This window comes from Monodon monoceros, unplaced genomic scaffold (assembly GCF_005190385.1).
Source record: "Monodon monoceros isolate NGI ecotype Baffin Bay Population unplaced genomic scaffold, NGI_Narwhal_1 Super_Scaffold_14, whole genome shotgun sequence".
Taxonomy (NCBI): Eukaryota; Metazoa; Chordata; class Mammalia; order Artiodactyla; family Monodontidae; genus Monodon; species Monodon monoceros.
This window is the reverse complement of record NW_021703770.1, coordinates 35,603,220-35,624,353: the sequence shown is the minus strand read 5'-3', so window position 1 is coordinate 35,624,353 and position 21,134 is coordinate 35,603,220. Positions and strand designations below refer to the sequence as shown.

Sequence of the window (21,134 nt, the reverse complement as noted above, 5' to 3'; positions counted from 1 at the left end):
ATGGCCAAGGCTTCATCAGGCTTGCGCTGCAGAAGGGAGAGGGAGAGGAAGATGGAGAGAGAGAATAGAGACGGCATCGGGAGGGGGAGGAGAAGGAAAGATGGGAATGAAGGGAGGGAGGGAGGGAGAGACCTCTAAACATATGGTAATGTCCATAGCTGTGTACCCCATGACCCATAGAGGGAAATATGACAAATTTTAGGCAATTTGAGCATCAAAATAAATAATGATGGTGTTATGAGCTGATCGTGTCCCCACCAAATTTGTATGTTGGAGCTCTAACTCCCTATACCTTATAACGTGGCTGTGTTTGAAGCTAGGGCCTTTATAGAGGTAATTAAGGTAAATGATGTCAATCCAATATGACTGGTGTCCTTATAAGAAAAGGAGATTAGGGGGCTTCCCTGGTGGCGCAGTGGTTGAGAGTCCGCCTGCCGATGCAGGGGACACGGGTTCGTGCCCGGTCCGGGAGGATCCCGCATGCCTTGGGGCGGCTGGGCCCGTAAGCCATGGCCGCTGAGCCTGCGCGTCTGGAGCCTGTGCTCCGCAACGGGAGAGGCCACAGCAGGGAGAGGCCCGCGTACCGCAAAAAAAAGAAAGAAAAAAAAAAAAGAGTAGCCCCTGCTTGCCGCACCTAGAGAAAGCCCGCACGCAGCAAAAAGTTATATCACCAATAATAGGGCAAACTGACATCATGTGCCCCTTTATATGAATCCACAGACAACTAACGTCTGCCCATTCCAGACAAAACTGCATCACCTGAAAACAATCATGAGGAAACATCAAACTCAAACAGAAACTTTCTACAAAATACATGGCCTGTTCTCAAAACAAAGAAAAAACAAAACAAAACGAGAAACGAAAGACGAAGAAAGACTGATGAACTACTTTAGTTCGTTAAAGCAAACGAGAGAGGCACGACACCTAAATGCTATGTGTGGTCCTGAGTTGGACAACTGACAACACCTGAAGAGACAGTGGATTAAATAGTATGTTATCAACGTTAAACTTCCTTGTGGTAACAGTACTGAAATTATGTAAGAAGACTGTCATCACAAATCTAGTCACCAATCAATACCACTGGCTACAATCGCCTCCTCCCCTCCCCAGAGATTTCGCGATGATTCAGATGAGCCCTCCCAGGCCTTCGCCCTCTCCCTCCCTGACATCATCCCTGTCGCTGCTGAAGCCCTTTTCCTCTCTGCCTTTCCCACCCTCTCCACCTTCTCCCTACCTGGCTCCTTCCTTGTCTCTGTCTTCTTCTGCGTCCTTGCTGTCCCCACCCTGGCTCCTTCCCCCAGCGAGCGGCTCGCTTTCCTTTCCAGGCTTGCGCTCTGCAGCCGCGGGAGCGGCCGCGCGAAGTCGGAGGAACTGGTGCTGAGGCAGCGGTTCGCGCGGGATCCGGACTCGGGGACCCAAGCCCGCGCGGAGCTGGGACAGGGGGCCGCGCTCGCCCGCCGGGCGCCCTCCTGCCCGCGATGGGCTGCTCCAGCAGCGCCCTCAACAAGGCCGGCGACGGCATCAGGCCCCGCAGCGGTGAGCAGGGGACCCGGCCCCACCCCCGCCCGGGCCTCGGGCTTCGGGTCGTTCGCTCTCTGGGTGTCCGTCAGGTGCGTCTCGTGCCCAGGCGGCCCGGCAGGGGGCAGCTCCTCCCTGAGGATGCGAGTGGAACCCGGAGCGGCGCTGCTGTACCCCAGGATGCGGCGGTTCCCGCGCGCTCCGCCGCGCACGTTGCCCCCCGCGAGAGCCCAGGCGTGGGAAGGTCCTGCTGGGGTGTGTGACCGCGGGGAGTTCGCCTTAAATCCCTAACGCGTTCAGCCACAGCGTTCTCTTCAACAGAGGCGGAATTTCCTCAATTGAGGATAACTGCTGTTAATCTCTTAAACGTACGAGATTTCAGATTACTCCATCAAATAGGTTCCTGCACTTTTTTTTTTTTGCGGTACGCGGGCCTCTCACTGTTGTGGCCTCTCCCGTTGCGGAGCACAGGCTCCGGACGCGCAGGCTCAGCGGCCATGGCTCACTGGCCCAGCCGCTCCGCGGCACGTGGCATCCTCCCGGACCGGGGCATGAACCCGCGTCCCCTGCATCGGCAGGCAGACTCTCAACCCCTGCGCCATTAGGGAAGCCCCGGTTCCTGCACTTTTAAAGAGGTCAGATACATTTTCCTCTATCCTTGACTTAAGTATTTCTTGACGAATATGCATGTGATAAAAAAGTGGTCTTCACTGAATCCTATATAGAAATTCAACATGTTATCTAAGTGTCTACTGTATAACAGCCAGGTGCTTGGCTAGATGCTGAAGGTATTCAATGTAAGTGACCCTACTCTTGGGGGTTGAGGTTGGAAGAGACAGACAACAAACAAGTTAAACAAATGATTGTAGGGAATGTTGTTACTCTTGGGGAGGGACAGAAGTGTCCAACGGATGGAAGGGTTTTTTAATCCTCTCAGAAAAGAATGAGTAACCTTGTCTTTTTTTTTTTTTTTAGCAACCTTGTTTTAAAAAGCATTTTATCGCCAGTATAAATAACCATCCACATGAGTCACACCGTTTCATTTTTTATTCATGATCTCATTGCTGTTCTAAGTTTTCGCGGATGTTGTTCTGAAAGAAGTGTTAAAACGAGTAACAACCAGTTGCATAGAAAATCAATTAATACACTGCATAAATTGCTCAATGCACTTCTCGAATCAATCAACAGGTGTATTTTGCTTCTGATCCTCAGACAGTACTCTCTTGTAATCGGATACTATTGTATGTTCATTAGCATTTCAACTCCATGGTCTTGGAGGCCCCATAAATAATTCATTCCTGTTTCTGTAGCTCACAACTTCCTTAAATTCCATATACAACCCTAAGCCTGTGTTTATGTGCTTTTAGATAAAAATAGTCCAAGGTTATTAAATGTCCCCTACATGCATTTACTCACTGTACCCCCAGTGCTTAACAATGCTTGGCACATGATTTTTGAATGAATTACTTCATTTAATCCTTATAACAATGCTTTGACAAAGTATTATGATCATCCCCATTTTACAGAGAAGAGTAAATAATTTGTCCAAGGTTGCGGGGCTCCTTGAGAGTCAGAGCTGGGCTTTGAACTCAGGTCTGTGATTCTAGAACTTGACCTTTCATCTGTTCTTTTCCTCCTTAAACAGTTTGTGATAACTAGATTTAAACCTGTTTTTGTCTCAAATCACTCTGGTTCCCCATTAGGTGTGTGGTCATCCACTATGCAAACAACAAAAGAAATATAGTAAAGTATAATAGAGTATTTATTATAATTTAATAAATTTAATAGTATAATAGAGTTTATTATAGAAATATTATAATACATGCACATAATATATTAATATGATATAAATATAATAAATATTATCACAAGTAAAATATTTATCCCTAAGTAAGAGTCAGTAAAATGTGAAGTTTATATTTGCTTCCAAGTTTAAACTAGGAATATTTGGAGGACATTTAGCCTTAGAGATATTTTCAGCAGCTACATAGATGTAGAGAAGTTTCCTGTGCCCTCCCATAGAGCTACAGATAATCTTCATATCATAAGAGATTCTTTTAAAATTCACAATATCAACCTTAGAACTCTATGAGTTAAAGCTAAAATACATCAATTAGCCTGTAGACTGGATTACTGTTTGTACAGTTCCACCTAACAATTTTCTGTAACTGGCTTAAGAACTGTTATACATAGTGCAGTATTAGCCTAGAAGCAAAAGCATCATAAAATAATGGCTTGGACTAGATTACCTCTAAGATCTCTTACAGCTCTAAAATCCTGTAACACTAAAATATGGAGGTATAATACTTATTTTCTGGGCTCCAACGAATCAGATAGTTACTACTGGTCAGGTAGCTGTTAGGCTGAATAGGAATAGTCCATACGATTGATCTCATGCAGACATTTGCTCTGACCCATCAGACACCGAATCCCACTGAGCTGCTTTCCATCACCTCCAAAAGATGACTCACTAGGGAAAGAGATGTGGGGGGAAGGGGACGAGGACAGAGGTAGAGACTGGCCTCTGGTGTAAATAATTATCCAGTGCTACTCAAAGTGCAGAACAGAGCCTGGTAAGTGGTAGTCACACATAGATTTTTACTGAATGCCCTGAAATGTGTGAGGAAAGAGGCTTTTCTTTTCCAAAGGACGACTAGACAGATTGAATTTGGAATTTCTTGTGTTCAAGGAAGCGTGTTCTACATATTAGGACGATTTTTATTCCTTTCAGTGCCTTGAGGAGCTGATGAATCTGAACACAGAGATTCTGTTGACTTCATAGACATTAATGGACCCAAAGGTTTCCAGGTCTTTGGCATCCGAACCTTCCTCCCTGTGCTACCAGCCCCCTGTTTCTAGGTGTGATTACTGTTCCACTCTTTCCTGATATAAATGCCATCCATTTCTGGCAGACTTCTTCCTGAGATTTTATAGCTTAAGCACCAATGTGGACAGAGTAAACAGATGGTAATTATTGACAAATTCTTTGCTAGGTTAGCGTGTACATTTCCACTGACAGCTGTAATCGTGTGTTTGTTCTTATCTCAACTCACTAGCGGCTTGGAGTCCACACTGCCTAGGTAATAGGAAGAGGGCTGAATTTCACAGTTATGTGAATTGATCTTTGTACGGTAGAAATACCTTCAGTCATCAACCAATATTTTCACACAGTGACATTTCAGTCCTAAGTAGACAAACACTTCTCCTTTGTAATTGAAGAACAAACATCATTAACATTAAAATGAGCTTTATAGGCTTTTCTGGCATACACATATTATATAAATGGGATCACTTTCATTCAAGTGCTAGAAGTCTCTGGACTGAGTCTTGTATGTCTTTGTGTCACCTCTAGAGCTTGGCACAGAGAATGCTCAGTAAGTCTTTGTGGTGGGCCTGATTATTACATACAGCTAATTATAATGGAATATAAGAACTGTGTGTGTGGTTCAAAAAATTGAAAACATTTGAAAAATGCGTACAGTGAAAAGTATACCTCCCACCCTAGCCCCACCATCTGCTTAGTTCCAATCACAGCCATGGGTAAATACTTTTATTAGGTTTTCTTTTTTTTTTTTGTATATTGTTCCAAAGTTTCTTTATATACTGCAAATATTATTTCCCTCTCCCATCTTTATTCATAAAATATAGTGTATTATACCCATTATTCTTTACCTTGTTCTTTCAGCTAAAAATATGGAGCTCTTTCTATAATCTCTCTATAATATAGAGTACTTCTTTCTCCTTTTTTACCCTCGTTTAAGAATCCGTTGTGTAATTTATTTACCCAGACCGCCAGTAAGGGGCATTTGATTTGTTTCCAGTCTTTTCCATTGCAAACAAGACTGCAGTGAATTCCTTTACACATACATCATTTTGAAAGTATGCAAACATAACTGTAAGACCATTCCCAGAAGTGGCATTACTAGGTCAAAGGGTATGCACATTTATAATTTTGAGAGCTAACTGCCTAAATGCTTTCCATAAGGGTTGTACCAAATTACACTCTCATCAACAACATAATACATCTTTTTCTAAAATTGAAGGCTTTTGACATTAGTGCAACCTCATCAAAACATGAACATGGAGCAGAAATCAGGAGACAAGGTAGGAGCACCCAGTTGGTTTCAGATACTTTAGCTCATAATCTCATGTAATCCCCATAAGAGCCTTAGTTTCACCAAGTACAGCTAGAAAACTGCAGCTTAGGGAGGATAAGTAACTTGCCCAAGTTCTCAGAGCTAGTAAGTGATGGACCTGGGGCTTAAGCCCAATGTGTGTGCCTCCGAAGCTCTTGTTCTTTTCACAAACTCCAGTTCCATCTGGGTCCTGTCCTGGTTCTGCTAGAACTCGTCATGTGGCTGTCCACGAAGGAGAAATGCAATCCATATTTCTTGAGGGAGTGGTTGGGTAAATGGATGGACTGATGGAGATGGGGATTCAGGGGGATGAGAGTACTACTGAGAAAAGCAGAGGGAGAGTAGGCATCAGGACCCATGGAATAACAAAGACTGGAAGGTAACATTGGCCGAGATGGACTTGAAAAGACAGGGTTGGGTTGTGAAGAGACTCTCCTAGTCATGCAGGAAAAGATCAACACAGCAAAACAAAGCTTTATTGTGTTCTATGAAATCATTCTTCTGTAAGATTGCCGCACATTCCAGCTCACATGTACACTTTCACTCTTTCCCTTTTGTGTTAATGTTTTACAACATCAAGTTTAAAATAAAAAACGAATACTTGTGAGGGTTCCTGAAAGGCTCACCAAAACTGATTAAAAAAAACATCAAACTTGGCCAGGCTTCGAATCCCGGTGTATATAAGTGTAGGTAGTACAGGTAATGATTTTGTTTTTTTAAAGCGAAATATCAGAATATAGCTCTCCAAGTGAGTGTTAATGTCAGGGAAGTATCATGATGGCCTCAGAAGCTTCCTTACAGTCCCGGAGCTGTTGCTGTCGTTCACATTCCTTAAACCCTTCCTTGGGAATTGCCATCAGGTGCTAGAATTCATTCTTTTGTGTGTATTCAAGGGTGTCAGAGCTTCATCCCTTTAAGGATGAAGATTGCGGGGGGGGAACCCCAAAAATCCAAACCACAAAGCCTCACATTGTTTTTAACAGCTAAAATGCCATAGGCATTACGCTTTATGAAGGTGAGTGAAATAAGCCAGGTGGTGCTACCATACTCAGAAACAAGGGTGGTCATTGGAGATGGAGAAAAGAAAGGGCAACGTGTGTCATGGGGTCAAGTTCAGCTGACACCATTTTCTTCTCCGTGGAAGGGCCCAAGGGGCTGTAGGGTCCCCAGGACTACTGGACTGGGCTCTGGTGACATGGTGACTGTGTGGCCGTAGCCCCACATCCAAGAGAGATGACCCTCTTTTCTCAGATGACACAATCAACAGTCCTTGGGCCTCTCCTCCAGCCTGGCTTTTCTAATAAGACAAAAGCCCCCAAGGCCTGATAACATGCTCTTTATTCATACCAAACACTTCTCGACTTTCAAATCTGTATGGCTTTACTTGCTTTGAGATGAGCAGATTTATATTAGGCCCGTTTAGGTAAGTGACAGGTCCAAATGAACATTAAGTAGGAGAGGCAAGATGTATAAAGATACAAGAAGCATCATGACATCTCTGCCCTATCTATATTTTCCATGTCACCGAAAGTCACATTTCATTTATATACAATTTACTCTATGGCCATGACAGTATAATTCAAAGTGGACATCAAAATAGCACCAATTAACATCGTGTAAGACAGACAAGTATAAAATGAACTTGACTTCATAGGCTAAAGATTGAAATGACTCTTGGTCAAGAGGCTGCTCAACAAGCCTTCTCTACGACCTGAGCCCCCAGCCTCGGCCTGCTCCTTTGTGGCTGTTCCAGATTCCTCTCCCCCAGGTCCCCCCATGCCAGGCCCCTGGGGGTCAGTGATAGACCTGCTTCCTCTTCACTAAAAGAAAGGCCCTTGCGATCTGCTTTCTTCCCTTACAGTCATAAGGATATACCATCAAATCAAGTATTTTTTTTTTCTTATCAATTAATTGTCTGCCCCTTTCACCAGGACACTCATTCGGGGACAATACTTTTTCAAGCCTGTAATGTGTTTGTCTTTATACTCAGTGAAAAGGCCCTTTCTGCTTTCTCCAACTAGCAGCTTTTCTTTAAAACCTAGTCCTAAAGGGTCCCTGCAGGATGAGAACATTCCACCCTTTGCAGACCGCCCTGCTTCATCTATCTTCTCAGCCTTGCCCAGCTAATGCTGCTCTAGTCTATTTTTGGTGACAGAAATACATTTGTCCCTGTGTTGTATATATCAGAGCTTCCCAGCCTGTGAGCATGGGATCCAGTGTGCCAGCCTTCCTCCCAGCCTCTAGGGAGGCAGGGTCGGGATGGTCCGAGCCCTCTGGGTACAGCTTTCTCCATGTGCCCCGTGTGCTGCACAAATACCATATTCTATGTGTGCTGTGACATTAAAGAGATGGGAAGCCAACTGCTCTATCGCTTTCACTAGTAGTTTCTCTTACTGAGAGAGAACATTTGCCTTCAGCCATCCCAGTGAGGACCTCTGTTGAAATGTCCTCCCCAAACCGCCCTCCTTGCTTCTTTCTCACTGTCATTGGTAATGATAAGGAACTTCTTCCCCCTCCTTATTCTTATCCTTTTCCATTTTCCTAAGACTGATAGGAACCGCATAGTTTCCTTTGGCTAATTTCCTTTTCCTTTGTTTGCCCTGGAGTAGCCTCTACAGACTAGATGGTTTTTTGTTTTTCTTTATTTGTATTTTTGGTTGCATTGGGTCTTCGTTGCTGCTCTCAGCTTTCTCTAGTTGCGGTGTGCGGGGCCTACTCTTCGTTGTGGTGCGCGGGTTTCTCATTGCGGTGGCTTCTCTTGTTGCAGAGCACGGGCTCTAGGCCTGCCGGCTTCAGTAGTTGTGGCACATGGGCTCAGTAGTTGTGGCTCGCAGGCTCTAGAGCGCTAGCTCAGTAGTTGTGGTGCACGGGCTTAGTTGCTCTGCGACGTGTGGGATCTTCCCGGAGCAGGGCTCAAACCCATGTCCCCTGCATTGGCAGGCGGATTCTTAACCACTGCGCCACCAGGGAAGTCCTTTACAGACTAGATGGTTGTGAGAGGCTATAATCACCTGTACACCTTGAATTAGTGTGTGTGTGTTTGTGTGTGTGTGAGAGAGAGAGAGAGAGAAAGAGGTGGGGGGCACACGTGAAAGCGAGAATTTCAACATACTAAGAGACAGTAGAGTTCCAATTTAAAATGTGGGTCTGGAGTTGACTGTCTGGGTCTAAATCATGGTTCAGGATCATTTATTAGTTGTGTGACTTTGAGCCACTCAACCTCTTTATGCCTCAGTGATGTCATCTGTAAAATAGGATTAACAGTAGTTCCTATTTCATAGAGTTGTTCTGAGGAATAAATGAGTTAATACTATAGTGTACCTATAGTACACTAATGGAACTAAATGGAACCTAAATATTGCCTACACCAGGCATTGGCAAACTGGCCTGCTGGCCAAACCAGCCCACCACCTGTTTTTATAAATAAAGTTTTATTGTAACACAGACATGCCCATTCACTTACACATCGTCTAAGGCTGCTTTCTCACTACAAAGACAGATGACAGAGTTGAGTAGTTGCAATAATGACCCTATGCCTGGCAAAGCTGAAAATATTTACCATCTGTCAGTCCCTTGACAGAAAAAAATTTGCTGACCCCTGGCTTAGAATATTGTCTAGTAAGTCCTCAATAAAAAAGATCAATTAATATCAATTTTAGTAAATCTCAATTTTTATTGCTTTTCCAAGATCAAGTTTTGTTTTTTCACTCAAGATCAAGGTCTAGATCTGAATCTGTCGATTTTCTGAGCTTTTTTTCTTTTTAGTAAATGTGTTAAAGGAAAGTGACAAAAATACTGTCAGTAACAGCACAAGTGGTACAAAAATATTCAAAAATCACAAAAGCGGTTATGTGAATGGCCCAAGTTTTATGAACATTTTTCTAAGGCTTCTAGAGCTTATTTTGCTAGGTTACTTGCTCCTGTACTTTTGCTAGTATAATTTTTTAAAAAGAGACTTGATTTTAGAATTGTTTTAGATTTACAGAAAAATTATGAAGATAGTACAGAAAGTTCCCATATAGTCCACATCCACTTTCCCCTATTATTAACATCTTACATTAGTAGGGTACATTTGTCACAAGAAATTAACCAAGCTTGATATATTATTATGAACCAAAGTCCATACTTTACTTATTTTTAAATTTACTTAATTTATTAATTTGTTTATTTTTTGGCTGCGTTGGGTCTTCCTTGCTGTGTGTGGGCTTTCTCTAGTTGCGGTGAGCAGGCTTCTCATTGCAGTGGCTTCTCTTGCTGTGGCGCACGGGCTTAGTTGCTCTGTAGCATGTGGGATCTTCCCGGACCAGGGCTCGAACCTGTGTCCCTGCATTGGCAGGCGGATTCTTAACCACTGCGCCACCAGGGAAGTCCCCCCTCACTTCCCTTAATGTGATCTGTACTAACCATGGCAGCAAACTCATCTGAATTGCATGTGGATCCCTAACCTGAGAGAGAAGTAGCAGCGGTCAGCTGAAAGACCTGGGCTCACAATCCTACTTGGTCTGCCCGCTGCTTTTTCTGGGGGGCTCTCAGGGTACACTAACCACCCAGACTTGAGGTCCAAATGTCTGGTGTGACTCTGACTGCTCTGTTGCAAAATTTAAGTATTCCATCCCAGCCACAGACTTGCTAACTGCTAATGGGAATACTCCCTTCTTGAGCACAGACACCTGCTCTTGGCCACAGGCACCTTTGTACTCTGCATCGTGATGGAGTGAGGCACAGACACAGTGGCTGAGCCGGGAGAACAGCCACCAATATGAGCATCGGTGGAGCCGCTTGCTCAGAGCCCTTAGAGAGCGAGGCGCAGCGAGTATTAACCTTCATTTCAGATGAGAAATTAGAAGACCTCTTTGTCTTTTAGCCAAGGTGGAGGCTTAGCAAACCCAGCCAGTTCTGGGACATGAGGAAGCTTGAGAAAAATCTTGCTCCCCGGTATGGAGCTCACTTAGATCAGCTCTGGCCCTTGCTTCATTGCTGCAGCAATATACTCACCTGATCTCTTGTGCTGCCATGGCATGCTAGCATGAGGACAGAGACCATACCCAATGTTTAAAGATGGGCAGCACTGCCTGCGGAGAACACGGGACACCCACACCCATCAGTTCTGTGTGTTTGTCATCCACTTTAGTCTCTCCTAACTAATCCCATCATGCCTTTCCCTGATAAACCCAGAGTGCTGCCATAGATAAGCTAACTATCTGGGGATCTTATTAAAAATACTGATTTTGGTTCAGTGGATCTGGGCTTGGGCCTGTGAGTCAACACTAAAACAAAACCCAAAATCCTCCCAGGTAATACTGATGGTGCAGGTTCTGGAACCACAATTGGCTTTAAAGCACCTAAATCTTCAAAGTAGGATCACACTTCCTTTGGCTCACATCTGAGCTCTGCTACTCCCAACTGTGCACCCTTCCCGGATAAATGTTCTTAATCTTTCCTCAACTATATAAAGGAGATAATAATGGACTTACCTTGTGGAGTTGTTGGGAAGATTGAATGAGATAATCCCTGTAAAGCTCTAGGCACAGTGCCTCAATAAATGTTAGCCACTCTTGTTCCTAGTGAAGCATCATGGGCGAGGCCTGTTTAGGTTGGTGAAGTGTCACAATTTATACATATCAGAGACATAATCTTCACTTTCTCTCTCTTTTTCCTTGTTCACTGACGAGTCTTTGATTTTGTAGACTGGATTTCTGCTCAAATGTTGGATTCCCATGTGCCAATAATGACCATCAATCAATGAAACTTGCCTTTTTTAGTACAAATACTGTGGATACTTTTTAAAATGTTTTATGCAATCACTGTAAAATACCTTTCTTGAAATAAGAGTTTATCTTATGGGAGTCTAGAAGAAACCAAAGAAAATGAAACTAGAAAATCATATCTGAAGGCGGTGACTATTTGTTATGTTTGATGACTGGCTCTGTAGCTCTTCAATGTCAGCCTCTCCCCTAGGCAGAAGCCCCCCATCTCCATGTGTACTTATCAAGTATTCCAGAAGTATGTTTCCAACTACATGTTCTTGTTACTCTGTAGTTAAATTTCAAAATTAGATTTACCTTCAAACTTTATTGCATTTACCTTGCGATATCAAAACTAATTTTAGGGACTTCCCTGGTGGCGCAGTGGTTGGGAATCCATCTGCCAATGCAGGGGACACGGGTTCGATCCTTGGTCCGGGAAGAACCCACATGCCGCAGAGCAGCTAAGCCCGTGTGGCACAACTACTGAGCCTGAGCTCTAGAGCCTGCGAGTCACAACTACTGAGCTTGCGTGCCACAGTTACTGAATCCTCTGCGTGCCTAGAGCCCGTGCTCCACAACAAGAGAAGCCACCACAATGAGAAGCCCGTGCACCGCAGCAAAGAGTAACCCATTACCTAGAAATGGTGGTAGCAAGGGAAAATACCAGGATGCCCTTTCTCATTGATTCTCTAGAAAACTCAGCACACAATCCGGTGAGGTCTTTGAGATGGCTGATACGCCCTAGCCATGGATTAGGAAATATTGACCTCAAGTTTTTCTCCTTGCTGGGTAGAAACTTTTCATTTTTGATTAGGGTAACGAACTGAGTAGAAAAGCTTCCACCATAATGTGAATTTCAGGTATGTTAGTTCTGGTTCTAATCCCTTCTGTAATGTTGCCTAGTATTTAATTTCTTTGTGTGCCTATCACAATGGTGCTTGCAACAAGGGTTCTGTTAGTTCAGCTGTCACAACAAATTTGTGCAGGGATCAATTTACAACAGAATCAAGAGAGATAATGAGCACCGAAGGATTAGGCCCAGAGCAGTGTATGATTTGATAAAATGTAGGGTTCAGAAAACAGTCACATCCTTAAACAACTTCGGGTGTGGAAACAATGCATCTGTCCACAATATTTATTACATAATAATACAGATTAGGCATAAAATGTCTCCTGTTTTTGAACAAAAGATCTCACTGCTTTTCAAGTTAGAGTGCTAGAAGAAATGGTGTAGAACCTTCTTCCACCTCAAGGAGTTATCCTGGGGATTCACAAAACCAGGTGGACAGAGTGTGGAGACCCTTGGGTAAGAGGTCGTGCGTAGGTACCAAGCTGTGCTTAATAAGGGAAGTAGCTATTATTTGAATTTCCTTGCAGACAGTAAAGTCTAGGATGGCGAGGGCCAGATCTTCCTTGTTAACTGCTGTAACCCTTGTGCTTAGCCCAGAGCAGGCATATAGTAGGCACTTGATCAATACTTGATGAATAAATGAAATTAAAGCCAACAAACAGAATGAAACATATTTGTTTATATAAAAGCTAACAGTGGCCTTTATTAATGCCAGTCAAATCCGGTCAAATCATGGCTGACATGAATACTACTTCACTCTCTATCAACAGTCATGATTTAAAACTTACCATTAGTAACAACAGAATTTTATAGGTCAACAGTGACAACTTTACAGTGTTTAGGGGACTGTTTATCCAAGCTCTTTAATGTTGCAGTTCATTCTTTCTGTTGCTAAATTAGCTATAATTTATTGACTACTACTGGGCTACTGCTAACCCACAGAGGACCTTTACGAAATCAGAAAAAGCTGCCCTTCCCACCCCAGATGCATGCAACCTTGCTGGTGCACACAGGCTGGAGTTCATCTCTCCCTTGCCCCTTCAGCGGGACACACCCCATGCATTGAGAAACCTGCAGAGCCGTTGGCTGCGTCCCTGTTTACTGAGTACCTTCTCATGTCACATACCATGTTGAGTAATCACACACATATCACCTCAGAATTATCAATGATCCTAACAAGCCTGAAAGGCAAAGATAATATCCCCATTTAATAGATAAGGAAACCGAGGTCCAGAGAGTTTCGTAACTTGTCTGGATTGCACAGTTAAGTAAATGATGGGATGAGGGGTCACACTGAACATCAGAACAGTCTGGAATGCCCTGCTCCAGCTGAAGAGGAAGGAGCCCAGATGGATCCCCAAATTGTACTTCCCTCAGCAGCTGGAGATAAAAACATTCCGAAGCATAAGAAAGGAAGTTTTGTGGTCACTGTAGTCTTTAGTATTGTGTCCTCTGAGAGAGGGTTTGAAACAACCATTTGTTTTCCAACCCTTTTCATGTATTGACTCTGATCTTTCTTTTTTTCTGAATAGGCTCAGAGAAAGGTACCAGTATTAGGATGAATGGAATTACCTTCCCTTTCTGTGTGTCCACCATGGTCTCTTCCTTGCTAGGGCTGGCAGGTGAAGTGTAACGCTTTCCATGGCTAGCTTGCTTGGCGTTCAGGGGGTGCCAGTCGCTGTGCTGGTGTTTTCCAGGTATTAACTCATGTAATCCTCACAACAGCTCGACCGCTCCTCTTCCCACTCTACAGGTGATGAAACTGAGGCACAAAGAGGCTTAACAAGGCTAGTAAGTGGAAGAATGAGGATTCCAACCTAGTACATTGGAGGTGTCATTTTCAAGATCGTAAGATCTCTGTCCTCCCTTTTAGGGCAGATTACTCTCTTCTATCACATAGGAAAAAGAACTACTGAGCGATTAGTGAGGAGTTATTAACTCCAAAATACATTTATTTCAAAATTCAGAGTGCAGTTAATCAACATGAATTACAAAATGAGTGTGTCACTACACTTTTCGCATTTTCTCTAATTTTTGGTGATCATTTTAAAGATGTTTTAGCTTTTGGGGCTACCTCAGAAAAATGTTAGAGACAGTGACTTCTTTTGTAATATTTCCCAGCTTGGTTGACTATTTTCAGGTTGCAGTATAAGAATATTATATGTTGAGGACATTTCCCTACTTCACGTACGCCAGTAAGACTAGAAAAAGTATATAAGAATGAAAATCGATACTGTGATCATGGGCATCAATGTTCTAGTTATGGCAAAAATTGGTAGATCCTTTGGAAACGTAAGACACCATTTGTGTATAAATAAATTTTCACAAAGCTTTTGGTTTTAGGGGAAAAAAGCTTGACTTAGCCTGATAGCATAATATATTTTTCAAAATATAAAATTGAGTGGCTATGATTTGGGTGTGTCAACACATTTTCTCCTTCAAGCTTTCTGCTCTAGAAGAATGATGACAATAGAATGCACCCACAGCTGGCACAGCTGGATGAAAATCATTCGTCTCATTTAACTGACAGTACTGATCACTGTAATAACTATTTTACCAGAAAATATAATTTGGCAGACATCTGTGATTAGCATAATAATACATTTCCTTGTCAATTCCCTAACGCAGCCATCACCTAAACATCCTTTGTGTGGTATCTAAATGAATTATCTTGTCATAATGAATTTCTTTATAGATCTGAGAAATTGCTTCTGTTAAGTTGCCTTCTGTGCTATTAATTTGAAGGCTTCGTGCATAATGAGGCTGGAGGGGGAGGCGAAGTCTAGCCCTCCTCCCAGCTCTGGAGCCCAGGCCCACAGCCTGTGTCCTGTGTCTCACAAAATCCTCTCTGAACTCTGCTTCTCCAGCTTCAGGCTCTAATTCCTTTCCACTGGGGGATTCAAACACAGTCGCAGAGGTAGGGTGGGAGACTATTTGATGTGAATAAATGTATTAAAAAGAGAAACAATTGGCAGTGAAATGAAGTAATGAGAATACATAAACTAAGGACGTGAAGATCCATGACAGTTACTAACGTGGGAAAAACAAACTAAAACTTATTTACACAAGTAATAGTTTACTACATGGCTCAGTTCTTCGTAGCAGACATATTCATTATGTGTACATATAACTGAATATCGATATAACCCAAATTACAACATGATTACTATTGTATTTTATTTTTTAAAAAATATTTATTTATTCATGTATTTGGCTGCATCGGGTCTTAGTTGCGGCATGTGGGATCTTTGTTGCGGCATGCGGGATATTCCATTGCAGCATGCAGGCTCCAGAGTGTACAGGCTAAAGTTGCCCCACGGCACGTGGGATCTTAGTCCCCCGAGCAGGGATGGAACCCGCGTCCACTAGCATTGGAAGGCGGATTTTTAACCACTGGAAGGTTAAAGGAAGTCTCATGATTACTATCTTAAATCATTACTAATATGCAATTACTGAATTGAAAGGAAATGTGAATGCGTAATGGGAGAGGGTGAAGGATGATGGAGGTGCAGAAAAAAAGCGCTAAGTCTTTATTTTCCATAGTGGGAGTTAGTTGAAATGCCCAAACTAAAAAATAATGAAGTAGCAATTCACTTAGAGATACAGGAAAAAAAAGTATCCCTCCCAGACAGCTAAATTTGACCCTAGAGAAGGGGAAAAGAGAGAGCAGACCTGAGTCTTAGTTGTATATCTTAACTTACATTAAATAAGCAGGTAACTCTTTAAACGATATGCATATATAGCTGGGGTCAGGGGTAACTTAGGGAAAAAAAGGACAAGAAAAGATGAAAAATTATCTTTGAGGAAAAAAAGGTAGAAGAGGAAATATATCACCTAGAGGCCCATTTTAACATGCTGGTTTATTTTCTTCCAGTATCTCTCCCTCTGTTTGCTTTTCCTGTCTTTCTCCTTTCCAATGATCAACACTGCTATAATCATACTGTATATAAAATTGATAGCTAACTTATTGAGCACATAGTTGCACAGCAGACCTTGTGCTAATATACACTTTATATCCATTATTTTATTTGATTAACCCAACTGGGAGTGCTGATTTTTTAACTTATTATATAATAATTATTTTATTATTTTAGCATATGGTCTTCATAATCATCTTTTTCATGGTACAATAATATTCCACCCAATGGATTATTGATCTTTCCCCCAAATTATTATACTTTTAAGTTGTTTTCCAGATTTTGCTGTTATAAAGAATACTGGGATGATATACTTTCCCCCAGAGCATTTCCCTGAAGTTTCTGCTTTTAGGGTAAATTTCCAGAAGTAGGATCACTGGGTCAAAGAGTATAAACATGTTGCCACGTTGCTTTCTTAAATTGTCCAGAGGGCACTTATGCATTCATTGTTTAATGTGATATGATGCCTCTTGCAACTCTGACGTAGGTAGGAGAGACAGATTCACTGCCATTTTATAGATATGATTATTGGGAGCTAAGTTCCCAAGGTCACACAGTTGGGGGAAGAGCCAGAATTAAAATGCATGTTTCCCAACTCTCTCTTGATTTCTCTTCTAACCAGGACCCCCAAATGAAATGAAACTCAGGCTGGACTGTGCCTGCCACTTTCTCTCCCAGACATCTTAGTTTTGACCTAGTGGGGCTTCTCTGTCATGGGACCCTTTCCTTTCACTGAGGGCCATTCTGCTTTAGGGGGAAGGTAAGACCTCTCTAGCAGCCCAAGGACCACTTCTTGGGCTATAAAATCTTCTATCAAGCCTAAGGAGGAGAAAGGGTGGGGCAGAGGAAAGAGCATGAGGAAACAAAGGGTACTAAATTAGAATATGGGACTGGAGTCATGAGAAGGTGCACAAGGAACAAACAGGAAAAAAACCTGTGATTTGGGGGGATCTTCACGCTTAAGACTAGGTATTTGAGCTGAAAACACTAAAGAGATTTGACTTAGGGCATGTTAGGGTCATGGTATGGCCTCTCTGTACTCAACTGTACTGTACCCAGGACTGTCTTGAACTGTTAAATCTACTTCTTGATAGCAATACACTTACTCAGGATAGAAACTAAACAATAATTTGTATTTTTTTCTTTTCAAATGAATGATAAAAAGTAACTTCAAATATGTATTTTTCAACCACAGAAGAAAGTGAGTCCTGCTTTGTCCAACCAAAACCACGTACACTGGGAAGAGAATCTACTTTATATGGCAAGGTACAAAACGAAAGCCTTCCTCGACTAGAAAAGCTCAAGATTTCAGCTGTGTCTACAGCTAATGGTGTTAAATCCCTCCATGAACAGCCCCTGGCAAAGGATGCTGCAGACCCACCAGGATCCACAGAGGAAATTCAGCCTCTTAAGGGACTGAAGGAGTCTGGGTCATCTCAGCCAGGTGGCAAAGATGATACTCCAGGAGCAGGAGAAAAGAATAAGGACGTGGAAGCAGTGACAGAGGCTCAGCCTTTTAAAGGAAACGCTGAGACCGAAGCTTTAGGAGCAGAAGCCAAGAGTCAACCTTTGAGGACAGCGGGAGAGAGGGACTCTCCTGGAGCAGTGGAAGGTACTGAGAATCCACAAGCTGCCGGAGAGATGACACCCCTAGGAACAGCTGAGAAAATTCCACCTCTGGAAGCAGCTAGAGAGCTACAATCTCAAGAAGCTATGGGGACGGATGAACAGTCCCAACTCCCAGAAACAGTTCCCAAGGAGATGGAATCTCCAGAAATATTGGAAGGAAGTCAGCTTGTGGAAACAGCTGAAAAGCAGCAACTTCAAGAAACACTGGGAGAAGATGACCAGTCCCAACTTCTAGAGGTGATTCCCAGAGAGAATGGAACACCAGAAGTATCAGACAGAAGCCAGCTTATGGAAACAGCTGTCAAGGATGATTCGCTCCATAAAACTCCTGAAGGTCCAGGAAACATGGAGCAGATCCAACCTGAAAGAATAGTTGGAAACATGGAACATCCAGCAGAAATTCTAGAGACAGGGGCAAATGTGGAAACGGTCAAGAATATTCATGCTAACGAAGAGGACCAACACGTTGAAGGTAAAAGTCATGCTGTCACAGATACAGGTTGTTTAGGTGTGCTCCATAAAAGATCATCTCTGGGGGACCGGGGTGGCTGACACAGTGCCTCTAGTCTCTGTTTCAGTGGTTGAAGTTCATTTGACCCAAACCAAAAAGGATTCCATACTTGAAAAACAGGCATTTGACTTTCTGGCACAAATTTTCTAAAGCATAGTCTGTGTCCAGATTTGTAACCTAGAGCTTCATTGTTGAATAAAATGGAATATTGAAGGAATGTTACATTTCTGGATTTTTCCGAGTTCACTCTTCATCAGGCCCCATGTATGGCATGAGGATACAAATTAAAGATGGTCAGTGGAGGAACTGACTTTTTAATGAAAGAACACACAAATAATGCCTCTTAGAGTGTCACTTTCATCTTTGCACTCTTATCCTTAGAAAATTACTGTCAGCCTGCTCCTGTCCTCCTATAGTCTTTTTATCTTTATTAGAAGACTAGAGAAATGTACTACGTCTTAGCAAATGGTGTTTTTTTTTTAATGTACTTTACCAGTATAAAGCAAACGGTATCTATACTGTTCTTTATTGGCGTTATAATAAAAAAAATTCTTCTAGGGCAGGTTTTACATTTTAGTAAATTTTGGCTTCACCCTACAGTATAATTAAGTGAAACATTCATCTGTTTTTTAATTCTCTCATTAGTTAATGCAGCAGTTTTTGAGTGTCTGATCATCTGCTAGCTGCAGGAATAATGGGTTAGTCCCTGTTCTCAAGGGGCTCACAGTCTAGCAGGGAGAAGGCAGAATTTAAACAAAATACTACAGTCTACTGAGGTAAGTGCTTTAGTGAAGGTATATAAAAGTGCTCTGGGAATAACAAGGGAGAAGCAAGTAAAGGTATATATTTGTTAGATCAGGGTTGGCAAACTCAAGTCTTTAGGGCCTAGGATAATGACAGTGGGTGAAGTGAGGGGCACATGTAATGCTGTGGGAAGCCCCGGGCACCTTGGTTAACAGGAGCACCATCCTATCAAAAGAGGCAGCTGCTTCTGGGCTCCACGCAAAGCACGGGGACCAGTGTTGCCCAAAGTGACTTCTTAGGGAAACATTTGTATGTGCAATGGCCAGGATTTTAAATGTTTAAACTATTTAAAAGTTCAATGATTGTTTTCTTTAAACACCAGAATGACCAAACAAGACGCTTTCTGGGCACCCATAGAACACATTTTGAATTAAATATAAATGGCATTTTCTATTTGTAATATGTTCTACTGTCTTTCTTGGGTAATTCTGCATCCTGATTTTATATAAGAAAATGCGAAGATTCGGAAATGGTAAGTGACATGGGCCATTCCGAGGATCTGAGAGACCCAGGGCCACTCCGAGGATCTGAGAGACCCAGGGCAATTGCCTTTCTTGACAACACCAGAGAAACTTACTGTCTAGACCTAAAGAGCAAGAGCTGCCCCCCTTGGAAACCAGCTGCGGGGCACTTTGTTACTAATGCTAAACAAGTATCTCTTAATATCACCTTTGGTTACTTTTCCAGGTGAAACAGGAGAAAAGGTTGAAACAGATGTGGAGAATGAGAAAGTAAGTGAAGGGGCTGAAACAAAAGAAGAAGAAACAGGAGAAGCTGTGGGTCTTTCAGCAGCCCCGTATATAGGTATGGTGATGGAAGGGTGAACGGACACAGCGTATTATAACAGAGAAGACAGAAAGCGGCAGTGAAGTTTGTGGTTACAGATCTTATCTTTCAACATCTACATGTTTTATACAAGGAGTGTGGTTATCATGTTCTTGATTACATTGTTCCATAAAACTGCTAAGCTGTGAACAGTTTTTCTAGCTACTTACAATTCAAAACTACAAAAAAAAAAAAAAAAAGAAAACTACAATAGCTAGAGCCAATACCAGCTAGGGTATATGTTCGTTTAAGAGTGTGAGGGTGTTTTCTTCACTGTGGCAATGGGTCCATTCAGTGTAGAAAGTGAGACCCTAAAAGAAAGTATAAACCTTTAAGTATAGGTGGCCGGAGAAAGGAGTTAGCAGATTTTAGGGAGCTCATGATAATAAAGTCATACAGTTGGAATTAGGATGGAGTAAGAATGATCAACAATAACCGGGCAAACTATACCTAGTATTTCTTTCCTATCACAGAATTTAGAGCTGGTGGGAACCTGGGAAAGTATGTCATCTAATTATCTTCTCACCTTAAGTCTATCTACTACCATACATCCTTATTGATCATGGTGTATTAAATATGGTAACAAAATTCTTCTTCAAGGAATGCAGACTCTGGTGCTGTTATAAGATTAGGCATTTTCACAATGAAAGGTTATACATGTTTTATGTGCCATTTTGAATCGCCTAGTGATTTTATACTTATGTGAGGTGTTTCAATTGGTGTTATCCTTTTGACTGACGTTAAAGGTATTTTAAATTAACTGACTTTTAAATATATTTCAGAGGCAACAAACAGCAAGAATTAAAACCTAGATTTGTTGCCTATGTGGAGTCTATTCCTTGGGCCCTATTTTTTTTTTTTTAAGATTACTCTGATTTAATATTAGGCTTTAGATGTGGAAAAGAGCTGAAAAATCAGGATTTAAAAACCATTTATAATATTTCCTTTGTGTTAAAATGATACACCACAGAAAGTCCCTTTTCAAGTATTCCTCCAAAGTTGCCAAGGGATTTTGGTAAATGATGATATGTGAATAATAATAATGATAGCAATCTTGCCCACCAATGAGTGCCTTGTGTTTATGAATATCAGGATAGAATTATATTCTGGAAACATTTTATATCTTTATCTTATTTGTAAATATGTAGTTTAAAGATAACTGCTCAGATGAATTAACTAGACTATTTTTACTTTAGC

At 42.1% G+C, this 21,134-nt stretch overlaps 1 protein-coding gene across 2 annotated transcripts; it reads left to right on the top strand.

Annotated features, from left to right (window-relative positions):
* The first annotated feature begins 1,414 nt into the window (after positions 1-1,414).
* ERICH5 (glutamate rich 5) lies at positions 1,415-20,440 on the top strand. 2 transcript variants are annotated; one of them, XM_029223146.1, is made up of 3 exons: positions 1,415-1,536; positions 17,364-18,269; positions 19,800-20,440. In XM_029223146.1, exons 1-3 carry the CDS (start codon positions 1,479-1,481, stop codon positions 19,934-19,936), a joined length of 1,101 nt encoding a protein of 366 aa, XP_029078979.1. In that variant the 5' UTR covers positions 1,415-1,478; the 3' UTR covers positions 19,937-20,440. The 2 variants fall into 2 exon arrangements, with proteins under 2 accessions (XP_029078979.1, XP_029078980.1); XM_029223147.1 differs by lacking the exon at positions 17,364-18,269 and having other exon boundaries at positions 1,479-1,536.
* The last annotated feature ends 694 nt before the right edge of the window (positions 20,441-21,134 follow it).